Consider the following 22,309-nt stretch of genomic DNA (forward strand, 5'->3'; position numbering starts at 1 on the left):
GAGTCCCGATGTGTGATTAGTGTAACGAGTCCCGATGTGTGATTAGTGTAACGAGTCCCGATGTGTGATTAGTGTAACGAGCTCCAATGTGTGATTAGTGTAACGAGTCCCGATGTGTGATTAGTGTAACGAGTCCCGATGTGTGATTAGTGTAACGAGCTCCGATGTGTGATTAGTGTAACGAGTCCCGATGTGTGATTAGTGTAACGAGTCCCGATGTGTGATTAGTGTAACGAGCTCCGATGTGTGATTAGTGTAACGAGTCCCGATGTGTGATTAGTGTAACGAGTCCCGATGTGTGATTAGTGTAACGAGTCCCGATGTGTGATTAGTGTAACGAGTCCCGATGTGTGATTAGTGTAACGAGTCCCGATGTGTGATTAGTGTAACGAGTCCCGATGTGTGATTAGTGTAACGAGTCCCGATGTGTGATTAGTGTAACGAGTCCCGATGTGTGATTAGTGTAACGAGCTCCGATGTGTGATTAGTGTAACGAGTCCCGATGTGTGATTAGTGTAACGAGTCCCGATGTGTGATTAGTGTAACGAGCTCCGATGTGTGATTAGTGTAACGAGTCCCGATGTGTGATTAGTGTAACGAGTCCCGATGTGTGATTAGTGTAACGAGTCCCGATGTGTGATTAGTGTAACGAGTCCCGATGTGTGATTAGTGTAACGAGTCCCGATGTGTGATTAGTGTAACGAGCTCCCGATGTGTGATTAGTGTAACGAGTCCCGATGTGTGATTAGTGTAACGAGTCCCGATGTGTGATTAGTGTAACGAGCTCCGATGTGTGATTAGTGTAACGAGTCCCGATGTGTGATTAGTGTAACGAGTCCCGATGTGTGATTAGTGTAACGAGTCCCGATGTGTGATTAGTGTAACGAGTCCCGATGTGTGATTAGTGTAACGAGTCCCGATGTGTGATTAGTGTAACGAGTCCCGATGTGTGATTAGTGTAACGAGCTCCGATGTGTGATTAGTGTAACGAGTCCCGATGTGTGATTAGTGTAACGAGTCCCGATGTGTGATTAGTGTAACGAGTCCCGATGTGTGATTAGTGTAACGAGTCCCGATGTGTGATTAGTGTAACGAGTCCCGATGTGTGATTAGTGTAACGAGCTCCGATGTGTGATTAGTGTAACGAGTCCCGATGTGTGATTAGTGTAACGAGTCCCGATGTGTGATTAGTGTAACGAGCTCCGATGTGTGATTAGTGTAACGAGTCCCGATGTGTGATTAGTGTAACGAGTCCCGATGTGTGATTAGTGTAACGAGCTCCGATGTGTGATTAGTGTAACGAGTCCCGATGTGTGATTAGTGTAACGAGTCCCGATGTGTGATTAGTGTAACGAGTCCCGATGTGTGATTAGTGTAACGAGCTCCGATGTGTGATTAGTGTAACGAGTCCCGATGTGTGATTAGTGTAACGAGTCCCGATGTGTGATTAGTGTAACGAGTCCCGATGTGTGATTAGTGTAACGAGTCCCGATGTGTGATTAGTGTAACGAGTCCCGATGTGTGATTAGTGTAACGAGTCCCGATGTGTGATTAGTGTAACGAGCTCCGATGTGTGATTAGTGTAACGAGTCCCGATGTGTGATTAGTGTAACGAGTCCCGATGTGTGATTAGTGTAACGAGTCCCGATGTGTGATTAGTGTAACGAGTCCCGATGTGTGATTAGTGTAACGAGTCCCGATGTGTGATTAGTGTAACGAGTCCCGATGTGTGATTAGTGTAACGAGTCCCGATGTGTGATTAGTGTAACGAGTCCCGATGTGTGATTAGTGTAACGAGCTCCGATGTGTGATTAGTGTAACGAGTCCCGATGTGTGATTAGTGTAACGAGTCCCGATGTGTGATTAGTGTAACGAGTCCCGATGTGTGATTAGTGTAACGAGTCCCGATGTGTGATTAGTGTAACGAGTCCCGATGTGTGATTAGTGTAACGAGTCCCGATGTGTGATTAGTGTAACGAGCTCCGATGTGTGATTAGTGTAACGAGTCCCGATGTGTGATTAGTGTAACGAGTCCCGATGTGTGATTAGTGTAACGAGTCCCGATGTGTGATTAGTGTAACGAGTCCCGATGTGTGATTAGTGTAACGAGTCCCGATGTGTGATTAGTGTAACGAGTCCCGATGTGTGATTAGTGTAACGAGCTCCGATGTGTGATTAGTGTAACGAGTCCCGATGTGTGATTAGTGTAACGAGTCCCGATGTGTGATTAGTGTAACGAGTCCCGATGTGTGATTAGTGTAACGAGTCCCGATGTGTGATTAGTGTAACGAGTCCCGATGTGTGATTAGTGTAACGAGTCCCGATGTGTGATTAGTGTAACGAGTCCCGATGTGTGATTAGTGTAACGAGTCCCGATGTGTGATTAGTGTAACGAGCTCCGATGTGTGATTAGTGTAACGAGTCCCGATGTGTGATTAGTGTAACGAGTCCCGATGTGTGATTAGTGTAACGAGTCCCGATGTGTGATTAGTGTAACGAGCTCCGATGTGTGATTAGTGTAACGAGTCCCGATGTGTGATTAGTGTAACGAGTCCCGATGTGTGATTAGTGTAACGAGCTCCGTGATTCGTGTGATTAGTGTAACGAGTCCGAGTCCGATGTGTGATTAGTGTAACGAGCTCCGATGTGTGATTAGTGTAACGAGTCCCGATGTGTGATTAGTGTAACGAGCTCCGATGTGTGATTAGTGTAACGAGTCCCGATGTGTGATTAGTGTAACGAGTCCCGATGTGTGATTAGTGTAACGAGTCCCGATGTGTGATTAGTGTAACGAGTCCCGATGTGTGATTAGTGTAACGAGTCCCGATGTGTGATTAGTGTAACGAGTCCCGATGTGTGATTAGTGTAACGAGCTCCGATGTGTGATTAGTGTAACGAGTCCCGATGTGTGATTAGTGTAACGAGTCCCGATGTGTGATTAGTGTAACGAGTCCCGATGTGTGATTAGTGTAACGAGCTCCGATGTGTGATTAGTGTAACGAGTCCCGATGTGTGATTAGTGTAACGAGTCCCGATGTGTGATTAGTGTAACGAGCTCCGATGTGTGATTAGTGTAACGAGTCCACGTGTGATTAGTGTAACGAGTCCCGATGTGTGATTAGTGTAACGAGTCCCGATGTGTGATTAGTGTAACGAGTCCCGATGTGTGATTAGTGTAACGAGTCCCGATGTGTGATTAGTGTAACGAGTCCCGATGTGTGATTAGTGTAACGAGTCCCGATGTGTGATTAGTGTAACGAGTCCCGATGTGTGATTAGTGTAACGAGTCCCGATGTGTGATTAGTGTAACGAGTCCCGATGTGTGATTAGTGTAACGAGTCCCGATGTGTGATTAGTGTAACGAGTCCCGATGTGTGATTAGTGTAACGAGTCCCGATGTGTGATTAGTGTAACGAGTCCCGATGTGTGATTAGTGTAACGAGTCCCGATGTGTGATTAGTGTAACGAGTCCCGATGTGTGATTAGTGTAACGAGTCCCGATGTGTGATTAGTGTAACGAGTCCCGATGTGTGATTAGTGTAACGAGCTCCGATGTGTGATTAGTGTAACGAGTCCCGATGTGTGATTAGTGTAACGAGCTCCGATGTGTGATTAGTGTAACGAGTCCCGATGTGTGATTAGTGTAACGAGTCCCGATGTGTGATTAGTGTAACGAGTCCCGATGTGTGATTAGTGTAACGAGCTCCGATGTGTGATTAGTGTAACGAGTCCCGATGTGTGATTAGTGTAACGAGTCCCGATGTGTGATTAGTGTAACGAGTCCCGATGTGTGATTAGTGTAACGAGTCCCGATGTGTGATTAGTGTAACGAGCTCCGATGTGTGATTAGTGTAACGAGTCCCGATGTGTGATTAGTGTAACGAGCTCCGATGTGTGATTAGTGTAACGAGTCCCGATGTGTGATTAGTGTAACGAGTTCCGATGTGTGATTAGTGTAACGAGTCCCGATGTGTGATTAGTGTAACGAGTCCCGATGTGTGATTAGTGTAACGAGTCCCGATGTGTGATTAGTGTAACGAGTCCCGATGTGTGATTAGTGTAACGAGCTCCGATGTGTGATTAGTGTAACGAGTCCCGATGTGTGATTAGTGTAACGAGTCCCGATGTGTGATTAGTGTAACGAGTCCCGATGTGTGATTAGTGTAACGAGTCCCGATGTGTGATTAGTGTAACGAGTCCCGATGTGTGATTAGTGTAACGAGTCCCGATGTGTGATTAGTGTAACGAGTTCCGATGTGTGATTAGTGTAACGAGTTCCGGTGTGTGATTAGTGTAACGAGTCCCGATGTGTGATTAGTGTAACGAGCTCCAATGTGTGATTAGTGTAACGAGTCCCGAATGTGTGATTAGTGTAACGAGTCCCGATGTGTGATTAGTGTAACGAGTCCCGATGTGTGATTAGTGTAACGAGCTCCGATGTGTGATTAGTGTAACGAGTCCCGATGTGTGATTAGTGTAACGAGTCCCGATGTGTGATTAGTGTAACGAGTCCCGATGTGTGATTAGTGTAACGAGTCCCGATGTGTGATTAGTGTAACGAGTCCCGATGTGTGATTAGTGTAACGAGTCCCGATGTGTGATTAGTGTAACGAGCTCCGATGTGTGATTAGTGTAACGAGTCCCGATGTGTGATTAGTGTAACGAGTCCCGATGTGTGATTAGTGTAACGAGCTCCGATGTGTGATTAGTGTAACGAGTTCCGGTGTGTGATTAGTGTAACGAGTCCCGATGTGTGATTAGTGTAACGAGTCCCGATGTGTGATTAGTGTAACGAGTCCCGATGTGTGATTAGTGTAACGAGTCCCGATGTGTGATTAGTGTAACGAGCTCCGATGTGTGATTAGTGTAACGAGTCCCGATGTGTGATTAGTGTAACGAGTCCCGATGTGTGATTAGTGTAACGAGCTCCGATGTGTGATTAGTGTAACGAGTCCCGATGTGTGATTAGTGTAACGAGTCCCGATGTGTGATTAGTGTAACGAGTCCCGATGTGTGATTAGTGTAACGAGCTCCGATGTGTGATTAGTGTAACGAGTCCCGATGTGTGATTAGTGTAACGAGTCCCGATGTGTGATTAGTGTAACGAGCTCCAATGTGTGATTAGTGTAACGAGTCCCGATGTGTGATTAGTGTAACGAGTCCCGATGTGTGATTAGTGTAACGAGTCCCGATGTGTGATTAGTGTAACGAGCTCCGATGTGTGATTAGTGTAACGAGTCCCGATGTGTGATTAGTGTAACGAGTCCCGATGTGTGATTAGTGTAACGAGTCCCGATGTGTGATTAGTGTAACGAGTCCCGATGTGTGATTAGTGTAACGAGTCCCGATGTGTGATTAGTGTAACGAGTCCCGATGTGTGATTAGTGTAACGAGCTCCGATGTGTGATTAGTGTAACGAGTCCCGATGTGTGATTAGTGTAACGAGTCCCGATGTGTGATTAGTGTAACGAGCTCCGATGTGTGATTAGTGTAACGAGTCCCGATGTGTGATTAGTGTAACGAGTCCCGATGTGTGATTAGTGTAACGAGTCCCGATGTGTGATTAGTGTAACGAGCTCCGATGTGTGATTAGTGTAACGAGTCCCGATGTGTGATTAGTGTAACGAGTCCCGATGTGTGATTAGTGTAACGAGCTCCAATGTGTGATTAGTGTAACGAGTCCCGATGTGTGATTAGTGTAACGAGTCCCGATGTGTGATTAGTGTAACGAGTCCCGATGTGTGATTAGTGTAACGAGCTCCGATGTGTGATTAGTGTAACGAGTCCCGATGTGTGATTAGTGTAACGAGTCCCGATGTGTGATTAGTGTAACGAGTCCCGATGTGTGATTAGTGTAACGAGTCCCGATGTGTGATTAGTGTAACGAGTCCCGATGTGTGATTAGTGTAACGAGTCCCGATGTGTGATTAGTGTAACGAGCTCCGATGTGTGATTAGTGTAACGAGTCCCGATGTGTGATTAGTGTAACGAGTCCCGATGTGTGATTAGTGTAACGAGTCCCGATGTGTGATTAGTGTAACGAGCTCCGATGTGTGATTAGTGTAACGAGTCCCGATGTGTGATTAGTGTAACGAGTCCCGATGTGTGATTAGTGTAACGAGCTCCGATGTGTGATTAGTGTAACGAGTTCCAACGTGTGATTAGTGTAACGAGTCCCGATGTGTGATTAGTGTAACGAGTCCCGATGTGTGATTAGTGTAACGAGTCCCGATGTGTGATTAGTGTAACGAGTCCCGATGTGTGATTAGTGTAACGAGTCCCGATGTGTGATTAGTGTAACGAGTCCCGATGTGTGATTAGTGTAACGAGTCCCGATGTGTGATTAGTGTAACGAGTCCCGATGTGTGATTAGTGTAACGAGCTCCGATGTGTGATTAGTGTAACGAGTCCCGATGTGTGATTAGTGTAACGAGCTCCGATGTGTGATTAGTGTAACGAGCTCCGATGTGTGATTAGTGTAACGAGTCCCGATGTGTGATTAGTGTAACGAGTCCCGATGTGTGATTAGTGTAACGAGTCCCGATGTGTGATTAGTGTAACGAGTCCCGATGTGTGATTAGTGTAACGAGTCCCGATGTGTGATTAGTGTAACGAGTCCCGGTGTGTGATTAGTGTAACGAGTCCCGATGTGTGATTAGTGTAACGAGTCCCGGTGTGTGATTAGTGTAACGAGTCCCGGTGTGTGATTAGTGTAACGAGTCCCGATGTGTGATTAGTGTAACAAGTCCCGATGTGTGATTAGTGTAACGAGTCCCGATGTGTGATTAGTGTAACGAGTCCCGATGTGTGATTAGTGTAACGAGTCCCGATGTGTGATTAGTGTAACGAGTCCCGATGTGTGATTAGTGTAACGAGTCCCGATGTGTGATTAGTGTAACGAGCTCCGATGTGTGATTAGTGTAACGAGTCCCGATGTGTGATTAGTGTAACGAGCTCCGATGTGTGATTAGTGTAACGAGTCCCGATGTGTGATTAGTGTAACGAGTTCCGATGTGTGATTAGTGTAACGAGTCCCGATGTGTGATTAGTGTAACGAGCTCCGATGTGTGATTAGTGTAACGAGTCCCGATGTGTGATTAGTGTAACGAGTCCCGATGTGTGATTAGTGTAACGAGCTCCGATGTGTGATTAGTGTAACGAGTCCCGATGTGTGATTAGTGTAACGAGTCCCGATGTGTGATTAGTGTAACGAGTCCCGATGTGTGATTAGTGTAACGAGTCCCGATGTGTGATTAGTGTAACGAGTCCCGATGTGTGATTAGTGTAACGAGTCCCGATGTGTGATTAGTGTAACGAGTTCCGATGTGTGATTAGTGTAACGAGTTCCGGTGTGTGATTAGTGTAACGAGTCCCGATGTGTGATTAGTGTAACGAGTCCCGATGTGTGATTAGTGTAACGAGTCCCGATGTGTGATTAGTGTAACGAGTCCCGATGTGTGATTAGTGTAACGAGTCCCGATGTGTGATTAGTGTAACGAGTCCCGATGTGTGATTAGTGTAACGAGCTCCGATGTGTGATTAGTGTAACGAGTCCCGATGTGTGATTAGTGTAACGAGTCCCGATGTGTGATTAGTGTAACGAGCTCCGATGTGTGATTAGTGTAACGAGCTCCGATGTGTGATTAGTGTAACGAGCTCCGATGTGTGATTAGTGTAACGAGCTCCGATGTGTGATTAGTGTAACGAGTCCCGATGTGTGATTAGTGTAACGAGTCCCGATGTGTGATTAGTGTAACGAGTCCCGATGTGTGATTAGTGTAACGAGTCCCGATGTGTGATTAGTGTAACGAGTCCCGATGTGTGATTAGTGTAACGAGTCCCGATGTGTGATTAGTGTAACGAGTCCCGATGTGTGATTAGTGTAACGAGTCCCGATGTGTGATTAGTGTAACGAGTCCCGGTGTGTGATTAGTGTAACGAGCTCCGATGTGTGATTAGTGTAACGAGTCCCGATGTGTGATTAGTGTAACGAGTCCCGATGTGTGATTAGTGTAACGAGCTCCAATGTGTGATTAGTGTAACGAGTCCCGATGTGTGATTAGTGTAACGAGTCCCGATGTGTGATTAGTGTAACGAGTCCCGATGAGTTTGCGTCCCGCGGAGTCCGGCAGGGTTTCACGCCCCTCCTCCGTGTTTTGCGCGCCCGCAGCGACTTCTATGAGGCGCAAATGAGCAGAAAAATACAGCAGATTCTACGTTTTGATTTTTCACGTCCAAAATACGGAAATGTGAAAAAGCCCTGAAATAAAAGCGCTCCGTTCTCTGCGTCGCAGCCGCTCCGCGGTTTTACGCTTTTCTCTTTCTCGGCTCCGTTCTCTGCGTCGCAGCCGCTCCGCGGTTTTACGCTTTTCTCTTTCTCGGCTCCGTTCTCTGCGTGTCGCAGCGGCTCCGCGGTTTTACGCTTTTCTCTTTCTCCGCTCCGTTCTCTGCGTGTCGCAGCGGCTCCGCGGTTTTACGCTTTTCTCTTTCTCGGCTCCGTTCTCTGCGTGTCGCAGCGGCTCCGCGGTTTTACGCTTTTCTCTTTCTCGGCTCCGTTCTCTGTGTCGCAGCCGCTCCGCGGTTTTACGCTTTTCTCTTTCTCGGCTCCGTTCTCTGCGTCGCAGCCGCTCCGCGGTTTTACGCTTTTCTCTTTCTCCGCTCCGTTCTCTGCGTGTCGCAGCGGCTCCGCGGTTTTACGCTTTTCTCTTTCTCGGCTCCGTTCTCTGCGTGTCGCAGCGGCTCCGCGGTTTTACGCTTTTCTCTTTCTCGGCTCCGTTCTCTGCGTCGCAGCGGCTCCGCGGTTTTACGCTTTTCTCTTTCTCGGCTCCGTTCTCTGCGTCGCAGCGGCTCCGCGGTTTTACGCTTTTCTCTTTCTCGGCTCCGTTCTCTGCGTGTCGCAGCGGCTCCGCGGTTTTACGCTTTTCTCTTTCTCGTTTCTCACATCCTGAACCCTGCGGCCCTCACTGACATGTATCTGATTACTGACAAGAGGGCAGATGGGACAGCAGCTCTGCAGCGCCACCTACTGACAGGGAACATCGCTTTCAGGATTTGCTGGTACAGAGCGCCCTCTTTCGGTGAGCTGCTATTACCGCCGCCCTCCGTGTGTCACAGGTCCCCTCACGGCCCCCTCTGCTCTCACGGCCCCCCTCAGTTTCCCCCTGTCACATGACCACTGCATTGAGTCTAGTTGCATCAGCCGGCAGCCTCGTTCTCGCTGCCTATAGCAGCTAACTCATCCAATAGCAGAGCACGGCCGGACGCTGTTAGCCAATCAGCGCATAGAGGGCGGGACTTCTCGCTGCTGTCATCTCCGTGTGGAGAAAACGTGTGAGGAGTCCGAGCGGCGGCCGGCGGGAGAGAAACAGGCGGTATATAGTACGGAGGGGAGGGACACCGGGCATATACCCCAGAAGGGCGGGGGAGGGATAGACCGGGTATATACCCCAGATGGGGAGGGGTGAGAGGCCGGGTATATACCCCTGAGGAGGAGGGGCGGAGAGAGAGACCGGGTATATACTCCAGATGGGGAGGGGTGAGAGTCCGGGTATATACCACTGAGGAGGAGGAGAGAGAATGAGAATATACCCCTGAGGAGGAGGGGCGGAGAAGAGGCCGGGTATATACCGCAGGGGGAGGAGGAGGTGTGGAGAGAGAGTTCGGGTATATACCCCAGAGTGGATGGCAACTTAAGACAGCCCCCCCCCCCCCTGGATGGGTGAGCAGGGTAATTACCCGGGTGTAGAGGTATTTGGTGGTACAGGATCTGGGGCAGTCATGAATGTTGAGGAGCCGCTCCTCCTCTGGATGTTGGCGCCCCCTATATGTTCTGGATGTTGGCGCCCCCTATATGTTCTGTCTCTCTTTGCGCAGCTCTCTGGGTGTTGGCGCCCCCTACATGTTCTGGGTGTTGGCGCCCCCTATATGTTCTGTCTCTCTTTGCACGGCTCTCTGGGTGTTGGCGCCCCCTATATGTTCTGGGTGTTGGCGCCCCCTACATGTTCTGGGTGTTGGCGCCCCCTATATGTTCTGGGTGTTGGCGCCCCCTACATGTTCTGGGTGTTGGCGCCCCCTATATGTTCTGGGTGTTGGCGCCCCCTATATGTTCTGGATGTTGGCGCCCCCTATATGTTCTGTCTCTCTTTGCGCAGCTCTCTGGGTGTTGGCGCCCCCTATATGTTCGGGGTGTTGGCGCCCCCTATATGTTCGGGGTGTTGGCGCCCCCTATATGTTCGGGGTGTTGGCGCCCCCTATATGTTCGGGGTGTTGGCGCCCCCTATATGTTCGGGGTGTTGGCGCCCCCTATATGTTCTGTCTCTCTTTGCACTTCTCTATGATGCCCCCCGGTGACACGTAGTGTTTATTTTGCGCAGATCCAGGTCACCATGACGACGGCGCTGACTGCATCCGAGATCCGGCAGAAGTTTATTGACTTCTTCAAGGAGAATGGGCACACGTACGTCCACTCCTCGGCCACCGTGCCCCTGGACGACCCCACGCTGCTGTTCGCCAACGCCGGCATGAACCAGGTAAGTGTGCGCTGATTACAGACCCCGGGGGGCGAGCCGTGAGTCTGGGGGTTCAGGCCACGGCCATAGCACTGCTTGTGTTCTGGGGTCCCCTCACCCACATGTTACAGGGGAGATTCAGGTCTGTGCCTCCTATGACTCATCAGTGCTGGCGGCCTTGCAGTGCCAGGAGGAGTAATGAGAGGGTATCCATGAGGAGCTATCAGGGGGCTCTGCAGATAAAGCCTCATCATATAGCGAAAAGTTCCGTATGAATTTCTATTCCTCACTGATGTCAATGTCTCTGCTTGCTGTCAGTGATTGTGAACTCTATTTTACCTCCGGAGACTAAAACTACCATCCTGACCTCCTCCTCGTCACAGCTGAAGCTTTGTTACAGTTGCATCCAGTCTGGACACTCGTCTGTAACAGCCAACTGGATATATAACGAGAATCTTCATATTCACTGAAAGCAAGCGGAGATCTTAAATTTGGGGAGAAATGGAAACCATATGTTAGGTGTTAAATAGGAGCGTTGAGTTGGGATTGGGGGATGTGTAGTGGATCAGTGCCATAAAGCAAGTGACTGCTGTGAACGTGGCCGGTGGGATGTGATCACGAGCTGCGCTGGGTGGGGGGCACAGCCCTCTGAGTACTCGTGTCTGCAGTGTGATTGCGAACCTGCTCCCCAGTTGTAGAAGATGTTGGGGCCCCTAAGTTTTATATATATATATATATGACATGTGGCCCCGTCTGACCCTCGTTCTTGATTGCGGGGGACCGCCGACTTGCTGCAGCCATCATTCACACATAGATGCCGCGGACGATAGTGAACTCTAAGGGGTTAAGTGATCCGCGTGCCTCTTTTCGTCCCCGATGCCCAGGGCTGCGGAGGAGTTCTCGGCTCTTCCCTGCGTCTCCAGCACTAATAATCCGCTTCTGCTCCTCTAGTTTAAGCCGATCTTCCTGAACACCATTGACCCGTCCCATCCGATGGCCAAGCTGAGCCGCGCCGCCAACACCCAGAAGTGTATCCGGGCCGGCGGGAAGCACAATGACCTGGACGACGTGGGGAAGGATGTCTACCATCACACCTTCTTCGAGATGCTGGGCTCCTGGTCTTTTGGAGACTACTTCAAGGTGAGTCCTCGCAGTCAGTGCTGCCGCTGTAGTAATGGCATTCCTGGGGGTAATAACCCTGTGCTGCCCCCTACAGGAGCTGGCATGTAAACTGGCCCTGGACCTTCTGACCAAGGAGTTTGGCATAGACATTGAGCGGCTGTACGTCACCTACTTTGGTGGTAACGAGGCGGCAGGTTTGGAGCCGGACCTGGAATGTAAGCAGATCTGGCAGAACCTGGGGTAAGATGGGGTCTCCTGTGGTTGGGGGGCACATGATGCCGCTTTAAAGGATTGGAGGGGCATCTTCAGACAATTACTCCTTCTCATTCTCCCTAGACTTCCAGAGAGCCGCATATTACCAGGCAGCATGAAGGACAACTTCTGGGAAATGGGGGACACGGGCCCCTGTGGACCCTGCAGTGAGATGCACTTTGACCGTATCGGGGGCCGGGATGCTGCTCACTTGGTCAATATGGATGACCCCAACGTGCTGGAGATCTGGAACCTTGTGTTTATACAGTACAACAGGTAACCTGCAGGGGCTATAGAGGCGCAGGGAGGTGATCCTCCAGCCCTGAAGTTTCCGTTATAGTAGTTTAAAGGGCCAGTCCCCTGTGTCTGCACCACACAGCCGGTTTACCTCTTATTGTCCCAATCATCTAAACGGAAAAGTGAATCGGCTATATTCTTCCGTTTTGTGTCTACAGCTCCTATACAGGACAATGTGTCTCCATGGCAACACTCTGAAGTGCAGACCCTGCCACCACTTAGGACCCTTTTATATGGGACAACCATTAAGTGCTTCAGCGCCCGACAGCCGCCCCTGTGATGAATCGCTTCTGTGCTTTCATACTAGAGCAAGGATCACTCAGTGAATGGAGGCTGCGAACACCGTGTAGAGGGGCCCTTACTGACATAAGTGTGTAGGGGACAGGCGGACGGGTGTGTGACTGCAGGATCAGAATACCCTGGGTCTGTTTATAGTCTGTAACCATGGAGATACATAAATCTGGACAGGAGCTGCATACACGAAATGATTTACAAAGTTGCTCCAGCTGTCCGATGCATTAGAGAAATAAGAGTATAGTTGTTGAGGTGAAGATCGACTCCCATCGCTCGTTAACGAGAAGTTCGGCAACTTTGTTTTCAATTTTTAACTATTTTCAAGATGGCCGCTTGCTGTCATTAAATGGATAGAAGGTTACAGAGCTTTCCACTACATGGGGGTTATCTAGACAGAGATACTTACCCCAATATAGTCTGGGTCCGGGAGTGTCGGCGCCTCGTCTTTGGGCTCAGGCCCCGGGTCACATGGTATGGATCTCTCACTGTTGGTGATATTGCTGCAGGTGGCTGAATGGCTAATTTCAGTAATTGAGTTTTTTAAATTGGCCATTCAGCCCCCTGCGATGAGGTTACTGACAACGAGAGGTCTGTACTCCTGGGGCCGGAAGTGGAGCTGCCAACATCTGTAGGCCTGGACTGGGGAAGCATCTCTCCGGTAACCTCTTTAAGGTCCTTTTAATGACCTCTGTGTGTCTTTTGCTCCTGAGACTGTAATGGTGACTGTTCTGTTGTAGGGAAAGTGACGGGAGTCTGAAACCGCTGCCCAAGAAGAGCATCGACACCGGGATGGGGCTGGAGAGACTGGTGTCCGTGCTGCAGGTCAAGATGTCCAACTATGACACGGACCTCTTTGTTCCATACTTTGATGCCATCCAGAAGGTTAGTACAGCGCTGAGCTTGTGATACGCCGCTTCCTGTCATCTCTAATGATGGCACATTGCTGCGGTATTATACAAGCATAGCATGATGCAGGTTAGACAAGGGGCACACTAGTGTAGTGTGGGGTCCTGTGTTGTCCATGTAACTCCATAGACGGCACACAACCCCATTAGGAGTCTATACACATGATGTTATTTCACACTGACTTGTGGTCCACGTGAAGAAAGTCGTGGCATGTCCTACTTCTATCCTTTACATGAATGAGAACTAGGACATGCCAGTGACTGTACTGTGCCCACTGATATCGGACGGGTGACTGTACTGTGCCCACTGATATCGGACGGGTGACTACTGTGCCCACTGATATCGGACCGGTGTCCATTTGCTGTCCGATGCGAGTTGTGCCCAAGTCTCTTGGTGGTACAGTTGGTGTGTGCCTAGCCTTATATTAATACCGGTGGGGGGTGGGACTTCGAAGCTCCACCTCTTGGCTTCATCTTACAATCAGTATATATGACAAGCTGGGTAATATAGTATTTACAATGTAACTGATTCTGAGTTAGGTTTATATTCACATCATATGACCTGCTTGTTCAGTGTCTGTCCACAAGCTTGTCTGATAGCTTACAGGGCCAGCCATCACACTTAACCATCTGCTAATCACAAGGGGTCTTTTGTCACAGGGTACCGGAGCAAGGCCCTATGCTGGCAAGGTGGGTGCAGAGGATGAAGACGGCATAGACATGGCATACAGAGTACTCGCAGATCACGCCAGGACGATTACAGTTGCCCTTGCTGATGGCGGGAGACCTGACAATACGGGCCGCGGGTGAGTCTTGTAGACCAGTGTTGGTATTGATGTAGTAAAGGAGTCGTTATCTAATCCGTCTGATCCTTTATTATAGATATGTTTTACGTCGAATCCTTCGCCGCGCTGTGAGATACGCACACGAGAAGCTCAATGCATCCAAAGGATTCTTCGCTACTCTGGTTGATGTTGTCGTTGAGTCACTGGTAAATGTCATGCATTGCGCTTCGCGAACCGTGTCCTCTGCGGACTGCAACGTCTTCCTCTTCTGTCTATGCAGGGACACGCTTTCCCAGAGCTTAAGAAAGACCCTGACATGGTGAAGGACATCATCAATGAGGAGGAGACTCAGTTCCTGAAAACCCTCAACAGAGGGCGCCGCATTCTCGACCGAAAGATACAGAGCCTGGGGGAGAGCAAGACCATTCCTGGTAAGAGAAGAGCTACTACTCGCTCATACCCCTCAACCATGACTGACACAAATCTGAGAACTAACCTTTTGCATCCCGCCTCCCCAGGTGACACAGCATGGCTGCTTTATGACACATATGGATTCCCCGTGGATCTGACCGGCCTGATTGCAGAGGAACGAGGCATGAAAGTAGATATGGAGAGCTTCGAGGAGGAGAGGAAGGCCGCCCAGCTCAAGTCTCAGGGAAAGGGCGCAGGAGATGAGGATCTGTTGATGTTGGATATTTACGCCATTGAAGAGCTGCGCTCCCGGGGTCTGGAGCCGACAGACGATTCCTCAAAGTACAACTACACCTCAAGTTCTGATGGCGTCTATGGTAAGACGAGGCGGCAGCTCTCCAGCGTTAGGAGTATGTCATGGATGGTAAGTCCTGGTGATGACTCCGGGTTCATGATCGCATTCCTGTGCTCTAGAATTTGAAAGTGTGGAGGCCACGGTGAAGGCGATCCGCCGGGAGAAGACCTTTGTGGATGAGGTCAGCACCGGCCAGGAGTGCGGTCTGGTTCTGGATAAGACCTGCTTCTATGCAGAACAAGGAGGACAGACGTATGACGAGGGATACATGGTGCGGGAGGATGACAGCAGCGAAGACGTGAGTTGCAGTATTGTTCGTATTGACGTTGGCTAGGGAGGGGTCACCGAGATCGCTGGTTAGAGGGGTTGAAGTAGTAACAACTTGTGATGATGGGTTTAACCCCTTCATGACACAGCCTATTTTGGGCTTAAGGACGCAACAATTTTTGGCGGATTTTCTTCTCCGTTTATCAAAAGTCATAACTTTTTTATTTTTCCGTCGAGCGGCCGTATGAAGACTTGTTTTTTGCGTGGCGAGCTGTAGTTTTTATCGGTGCCACTTTTGGGTACATGGACTATATCGTAAAACTTTTTTTTTTTTTTTTTTTTAATGATAGCAGGGAGAGAAAACGCATCAATTCTGCCATAGATTTTTTTTTTTTTAACAGCAGCATAAATGAGACATTCCATTTTTTCTGCGGACCGGTACGGTTACAACGATACCAAAATTCTTACATTTTTTTTTAGGTTTTCCCACTTTTCTGCAATAAAAACCCTTTTTCTGGGTAATCTTCTTTTTTTTTTTTTTTTTTTTTTTTTTTTTCTAAATTGCTGCATTCAAAGTCCTGTAACTTTTTTATTTTTTGATGTATGGCGCTCTATGAGGGCTTATTTTTTGCGAAACGAGCTGTAGATTTTATTGGTACCATTTTGGGGTACATACGGCTTTTTTGATCACTTTTATTGCGTTTTTAGTGAGGCAAAATGCTAAAAATTAGCATTTTTGCCTCAGTGTTTTAGCGTTTTTTTTACGTGCACAGTCAAAAGCATGTGCAACTTATTGTACGCGTCGTTACGGACGCGACAATACCAAATATGTGGGATTTTATTTTTTTTTTTACCTTTTTTTTTATGCTAATCTGAGAAAAAGCATTAAAAAATTGGGTTTTTTACTCCTTTTTTTTAAATATTTTTTTAAATTTTTTTTAATCTTTGTTTTTTTTTACACTGTTTGTGTCCCTCTGAGGGACTTTAACCACTGCCCTGATGATCGCTGGTATAAGGCATGGCAGAGCTACTGCTCTGCCATGCCTTATCGCTTGTACAGCGATTATAGGCATAGGCAATACAGGACGCCAGTGTCTGGCGTCCTGTTGCCATGGTGACAGGCCGGGCTCTCGCGATGACATCGCGAGTTCCGGACGGAGACACAGAGGGAGCCGCGCTCCCTCTGTGAACTCTTTCCCTGCCGCGATCTACTTAGATCGCGGCAGGGAAGGGGTTTTCAGCGGGGGGGGGAGCATCTCCGATGTCCCCCCGCTGTTGCAGCAGGACGCCGGCTGTGAGTGACAGCCGGCTCCCGCTGCGGGATAGCGCGGGATCTTATGTGATCCCGCGCTATCTCCAGGACGTAAGTTTACGCCCTGTTGCGGGAAGTACCAGGCTGCCAGGACGTAAACTTACGCCCTGCAGCGGGAAGGGGTTAAGCTGCCGGCAGCTCTGTTGCATCATGATTTTGCACGTCCTGTGATGTGTTTCTAGTTGGTTTCTTGAAATCCCTTCCATTCTTTGTAGAAAACGGAGTTCAGTGTAAGGAACACACAGGTCCGGGGCGGTTACATTCTGCACGTGGGGACTGTATATGGCAGCTTGAAGGTCGGTGACCGTGTGCGTCTCTACATCGATGAGGTGAGTGACCAGTTTTGCCTCGTTTTACCAGAAGCGATGCTTTCATTGGCCATCTTGTAATAAACATCTCTCTACATTGTAGACAAGACGACGACCAGTTATGAGCAACCACACAGCCACCCACATTCTGAACTTTGCCCTACGCTCAGTCCTCGGGGAGGCGGATCAGAGGGGGTCTCTAGTTGCTCCTGACAGGCTGAGGTTTGACTTCACAGCAAAAGGAGCCATGAGCACAAAAGAAATACGCAGAACAGAGGAGATCGCAAATCAGATGATCCAGGAGAACAAGGTGAATGAGATGTCACTGACCAACACCCCACCATATGCTGACCGTATGCAACTACCTCAGATGCGTGACCCTTCAGTCCGTCTCTAAGTAGTGACCAATGTGTGTCTCTTTGCACAGACCGTCTATGCCTTGGATTGCCCCTTGGCAGCTGCTAAAGCGATTCAGGGTCTGCGCGCTGTGTTTGATGAGACCTATCCGGACCCCGTACGTGTAGTGTCTGTAGGGATCCCTGTGGAAGATCTGCTGGCTGACCCCTCAAGCCCTGCAGGTTCAGTAACGTCGGTGGAGTTCTGCGGTGGCACGTAAGTGAAGGTCACTACTCAGGCACATATAAACATCCGCTGCAGTGGCCCCTGACACTGATATGTCTTACAGGCACCTGCAGAACTCTGGCCATTCTGGACACTTTGTCGTCGTTACAGAAGAAGCCATTGCAAAGGGAATCCGGAGAATCGTGGCCCTCACTGGAGCCGAGGCGCAGAAGGTAAGTTGTATCTGCCTCTATCCTGGGCTGCTGAGCAGTTTGATGGAGACGTTAGATGATGACTTACATTATGTGTCTGCAGGCGCTGCGGAGGCAGGAGACCCTGAAAGCTGCGCTCACACAAATGGAAGCCAAAGTGAAGCAGCAGACTGCCCCCAACAAGGACGTCCAGAAGGAGATTGCTGACCTCAGCGAGGTATGGCCACCCCACGATGGCCTCGGCATTGTTCTCTCTCTCTGCCCCTCTGATCATCTTGTCTTCCTTAGACCTTGGCTACAGCCGTCATCTCTCAGTGGCAGAAGGATGAGCTCCGAGAGCTGCTCAAGTCCCTTAAAAAGATGATGGATGATCTGGACCGTGCTAGCAAAGCAGACATCCAGAAGCGGGTGCGTCACGCTCTATATACCGCCGTGACTATTTAGAGATCGATGACTTTGGTCTGTTTGCCCAGTGAGTAATCCATGCTTCGTCCATTCAGGTTCTGGAGAAAACCAAACAGCTGATCGCGGAAAACCCGAACCAACCGCTGCTGGTCCTAGAGATGGAAGCCGGCGCGTCGGCCAAGGTCCGCTCTTACAGCTTTGTGTGGTCCTGTCTGCGGCGTCTTTCATCGCTCTTCTCACGTCTCGGTTTTCCTTTCTTCAGGCTCTAAATGAATCTCTGAAGCTCCTTAAGTCGCAGTCACCGAAAACCGCGGCCATAATCTTTGCTGTGGACAATGAAGCTGGAAGAATCACCTGCCTGTGCCAGGTCCCGCAGGTAAGCTGCGTACATCGGGCAGCCTTATGGGACCCCCGGCCTCCGTACACGAGTGTGACTGACCGATCTTATCTCCTGCAGGAAACGGCAGACATCGGCCTGAAAGCCAACGAGTGGGTGCAGCACGTGACTGAGCAGATGGACGGTAAGGGGGGAGGGAAGGACACGTCTGCACAGGCCACAGGCAAGAACCCGAGCAGCCTCCCCGAAGTCCTGAGACTGGCCGAAGACTTTGCCAAACTGAAGCTGGAAGCCTGGAAGAATTGAGATGTCAGTAGAACGATGGGGAGAGAATTGCGCCTTCCGTCCGGTGCTTGTGGGACAGTTCATCCGCCTGGCATGGAGAGGGTTACATGATGCTGCTAGCTCCCGCTGACATTCTAGTTTTATCATCCCCCTCCCCTGACATTAGTGCATCATTCATTGACAGACTTGCCGGACTGGATGGGACGTAGCTGCTCGCACGCCATTACTACCGAGAAGGGATTAGCCTAAAGTGTTAATGTAGAATCTGCCTCTTAACAATCTGTGTGCTGCCCCCTGGTGTCGGGGTGCCTAACATGTTCGAGGTTAACCACTTTGTATGTAGCATAAGCCATAAATGACTGACCTTCAATAAAAGAAAACAAAACTGAAGCAAAATGGCGTAAAGTTTCAGCTTTTTTTTTAATTGGGGGGGGGGGGGCGATCTGAAAAAAGTGCAATGAGAACCTGCAGCAACGAGGGGCCCTCCCACCAAATCACTGGTCGCCTGACCCCACATGAAATCACATTGGAAATGTACAAATTACTACCATAAACCTGACGTTCTCTACGGGGGGGGGGGGGGGGTTGGTGCACTCGGGAAGATGCCGCGACTGATCCACCAAGATTACGTGTCGCACGACCAAGAATATACAAACGCGTTTGTTATGGGAATAATTATTATATTCCGGATGATTTCACTGATCTGCTCCAAATTGGTTATGATAAGTTTCATGCATGAGAATGTATTTGAGCCGACTCCTCTTTAGGCCGCCTGCACACGAGCGTTTCGGATTCCGCTAGCGCATTTTCACGCGCGTATGGTACCTAAATGTGCTTGCGGATGCGTGAAAAATCACGCGCGGATGTGTTGCGGAAAAAACCGCGCAGAAAAACCAGCAGCCGCCCCTTATTGTAAACCCAACCCCTAGAGAACTGCCCATTCCTTGGAAAACAGCTTAAAAACCAACACCCAGACTCCGTTTTGTCCCTCCTGCGTGTGCACCGTTAAATTCTGGCAACATGCTTTCACCCGGTGTGCAGATGTCTTTGTGGGCATGGTTGATCCATGTCACTTTTTTCGGGCGCTTCTCCAGCGTGACTTTATTTCAGTCACTGCAAAAAAAATTCACAAGAGGAATTCATTACTACAGATTTTGCATTCTTAGATCCTGCATTGGCAAGAAATACTACCTATCTCCCTCTACACGTTGCGGGTGTCTGCTGAACAAGGCTATTAACCCAATAAATGCTGCTTCAGTGGCACCTGTGGAAAATACAACTGCTCCCACAAAAAACAAACAGGGAGGGCTTAGTAACTTGGGTGCATCCTGGTGGCTGATGCACCCGTCTTCCTGCACAAGACGGCCGCAATGCAGGATGGACATCTTCCACAGAGCTGGAGGAAAGAACACAAGTCCGGCAACGGAGCCGGTCATGTGCTCTTTTCTGCCAGCGTTGCGGAGAGTCGTCCGTCCTGCAGTGTGACCGTTTTGGTATCGCTGCATCCGTAAAAGTCTGATCTATCAAAGTAATGTATGATTTACCCTGCACGGTGAATGTGGTCAAAAAAAATAAAGAAACTACGCCCGAAATGCACTTTTTCGGTCACCCTATTTCCGAGAAAAAATGTAATAAAAGGCGATCAAAAAGTCAACTGTATGCGAAAATGGTACCAACAGAAACGTCAGGACATACCGCACAAAATGAGCCCTCACACAACTATGTCGCCAAAGAAATAAAGTTATTGCACGCAGAAAATGGACACAGAAAATAATTTAAAAAAATTAAATATCTTAAAAAAAAAAAAAAATACAAGTACTACAGCAAAAAAAAAATACTATACAAGTTTGGTATCGTAGTAATCGTACTGACCCATAGAATAAAAATATCAGGTCGTTTTTGTTGCACTTTGCGCGCTGCAGAAACAGGACGACCGAAAGATGGTGGAATGTCTTTTTTTTTTTTCTCTCCGATTACAATTTTTTTAAAGGTTTTTCAGTAAATTATATGGTACAATAAATAGTGCCATTGCAAAATACAACTCGTCCCGCAAAAAACAAACCCTCATACAGCGACGGCGATGGAGAAACAAAGGAACTACGATTTTTTTAGGGAGTAGGGGAAAAAAGCAAAAAAGCTCCGTCACTAAGTGGTTAAAAGTGGGGATGGAAAAAAGCACAATAAAAACAAAAGTAAAACTGCTTGGCCACTAAGGGGTTAAAATGAAAAAAAAAGGACATTTGACGCAATAGCGAATAATACTCACGCAAGTTCTTTTCCGCTTCTATTGCGTTCGTCCAGGCATCCCCATAAACCTGAGCGGAGAGTTGAAGCCAGGATTGTTCCTTTCGATTCTTGTCTAGGTACTCTGGGAAGTTACTGTCCCATATGCTAGGGAAGTCCTGCATCATTGCGACAAGTTTGCCCATGTCGATCATTATTCGTTACGACTGGTGGCTGCAGGCTGGTGGCTTGTGGCTGCAGGCTGGTGGCTTGTGGCTGCAGGCTGGTGGCTGCGGTGATTGGAAGGGCAGTGCTGCTGCTGAAATTTGCCTGTGAAGCTCTGTGCTGTGTGTTGGGACGCCTCCTACCACGCCCACTTCCTGTAGTCATAGCAACCAGTGACTCCATCCGCAGCTGCACTGTGGATGTACTGCGTGAAAAAACGCACCCATTCACTTGTATTGGAGGCTTCACGCGCAGAATCCGACCCAAATTAGAACAGGTCGCAGATTTTTTTCAAGCGCGTGAAAAAACGCGATACAAATCCGTCCGTCTGGGGACAACTGCAGATCCTCATAGGAGTATATTGGCTGCGGTCTGGGGCAGATAATGTGCCTAAAATAACGCGCTAGAAATTCCATTCGTGTGCAGGCACCCTTAGGCCGCCTGCAGACGAGCGGGTCGGATCCGGCAGCGAGAATTCTCGCCGCGGGACCTGACCCGAGAGCCTGCAGGGACGAGCGTGTACTCACCCGCGCCTGGCGGCCGGGTGAATGCGAGCCCCGCACAAAAATAGGACATGCCACGGTTTGTTTGCCCCGTGAGATTTCGCGCGGCCAAACCGCGGCCGTCTGCATAGGAGTGCGTATTGTAATGCACTCCTATGCAAACTTTCAGTGGCGGAAATCCCGCGGGAAATACCGCCGCGGGATTTCCGCCCGTGTGCAGGCGGCCTTAGTCACTCAGTAACTTCTGGTTTCATATCATATCGGTACGGATCTAGTTGAACATGAGGCACCAATTACATCACAACTCCTGATTGGCCAGTATGTAATGACTGTGATTCACATGTTTACGCCCCGCTGTATGAACACGTGATTCCTATATACCCCAGTAGCACAGACTTAGTAACCTTCCTGCCTGGACCAAAGGAATGCAGTGAGATGAGGAGTAGCTCGTTTCCATGGGAATGAAGGTCTTGGAGTCGTCTTGAGAGACACACACCTGGAGACGGTGCGGGGAGATAGTAGGGGTGCTGTAGATGGCGCACAGGTAGCCAACACACCCGTGTACAGCATTGAACCAGTTAACCATTTAACTGCTGGCTCTTTCCTATGAAGGTAGAGATGAATATATATGTTTTTCAGGTGATTTTTGGTAAAGTAAAAAAAAACCCGGCAGCGTCTGATGTTTATATTACGGACTAAAATAGCGCAAAGTCAGTGGGAAGGCACAAGTGTGCGTCATAGG

General features: G+C 49.0%; 1 protein-coding gene across 2 annotated transcripts; it reads left to right on the forward strand.

The window, feature by feature from the left end:
* The first annotated feature begins 9,290 nt into the window (after positions 1-9,290).
* AARS1 (alanyl-tRNA synthetase 1) lies at positions 9,291-19,012 on the forward strand. Of its 2 annotated transcripts, none has more exons than XM_066584107.1 (20): positions 9,291-9,371; positions 10,374-10,529; positions 11,460-11,648; positions 11,725-11,870; positions 11,967-12,158; positions 13,211-13,355; positions 14,039-14,184; positions 14,261-14,369; positions 14,444-14,594; positions 14,682-14,951; positions 15,049-15,227; positions 16,724-16,837; positions 16,920-17,126; positions 17,244-17,428; positions 17,502-17,610; positions 17,693-17,806; positions 17,878-17,997; positions 18,090-18,176; positions 18,257-18,370; positions 18,452-19,012. In XM_066584107.1, exons 2-20 carry the CDS (start codon positions 10,386-10,388, stop codon positions 18,635-18,637), a joined length of 2,907 nt encoding a protein of 968 aa, XP_066440204.1. In that variant the 5' UTR covers positions 9,291-9,371; positions 10,374-10,385; the 3' UTR covers positions 18,638-19,012. The 2 variants fall into 2 exon arrangements, with proteins under 2 accessions (XP_066440204.1, XP_066440205.1); XM_066584108.1 differs by having other exon boundaries at positions 9,294-9,378.
* Positions 19,013-22,309: the final 3,297 nt, after the last annotated feature.

This window comes from Eleutherodactylus coqui, chromosome 11 (genome assembly GCF_035609145.1).
Source record: "Eleutherodactylus coqui strain aEleCoq1 chromosome 11, aEleCoq1.hap1, whole genome shotgun sequence".
Lineage (NCBI taxonomy): Eukaryota > Metazoa > Chordata > Amphibia > Anura > Eleutherodactylidae > Eleutherodactylus > Eleutherodactylus coqui.

What these genes read in the sequence shown, in the direction of transcription:
- AARS1 (XM_066584107.1), top strand. Translation starts at nt 10,386, where the DNA reads ATGACGACGGCGCTGACTGCATCCGAGATCCGGCAGAAGTTTATTGAC. An exon ending in GTGTTTATACAGTACAACAG is followed by an intron (nt 12,159 to 13,210) that starts GTAACCTGCAGG and finishes GTTCTGTTGTAG; the next exon opens with GGAAAGTGACGGGAGTCTGA. An exon ending in AAGCAGACATCCAGAAGCGG is followed by an intron (nt 17,998 to 18,089) that starts GTGCGTCACGCT and finishes TCGTCCATTCAG; the next exon opens with GTTCTGGAGAAAACCAAACA.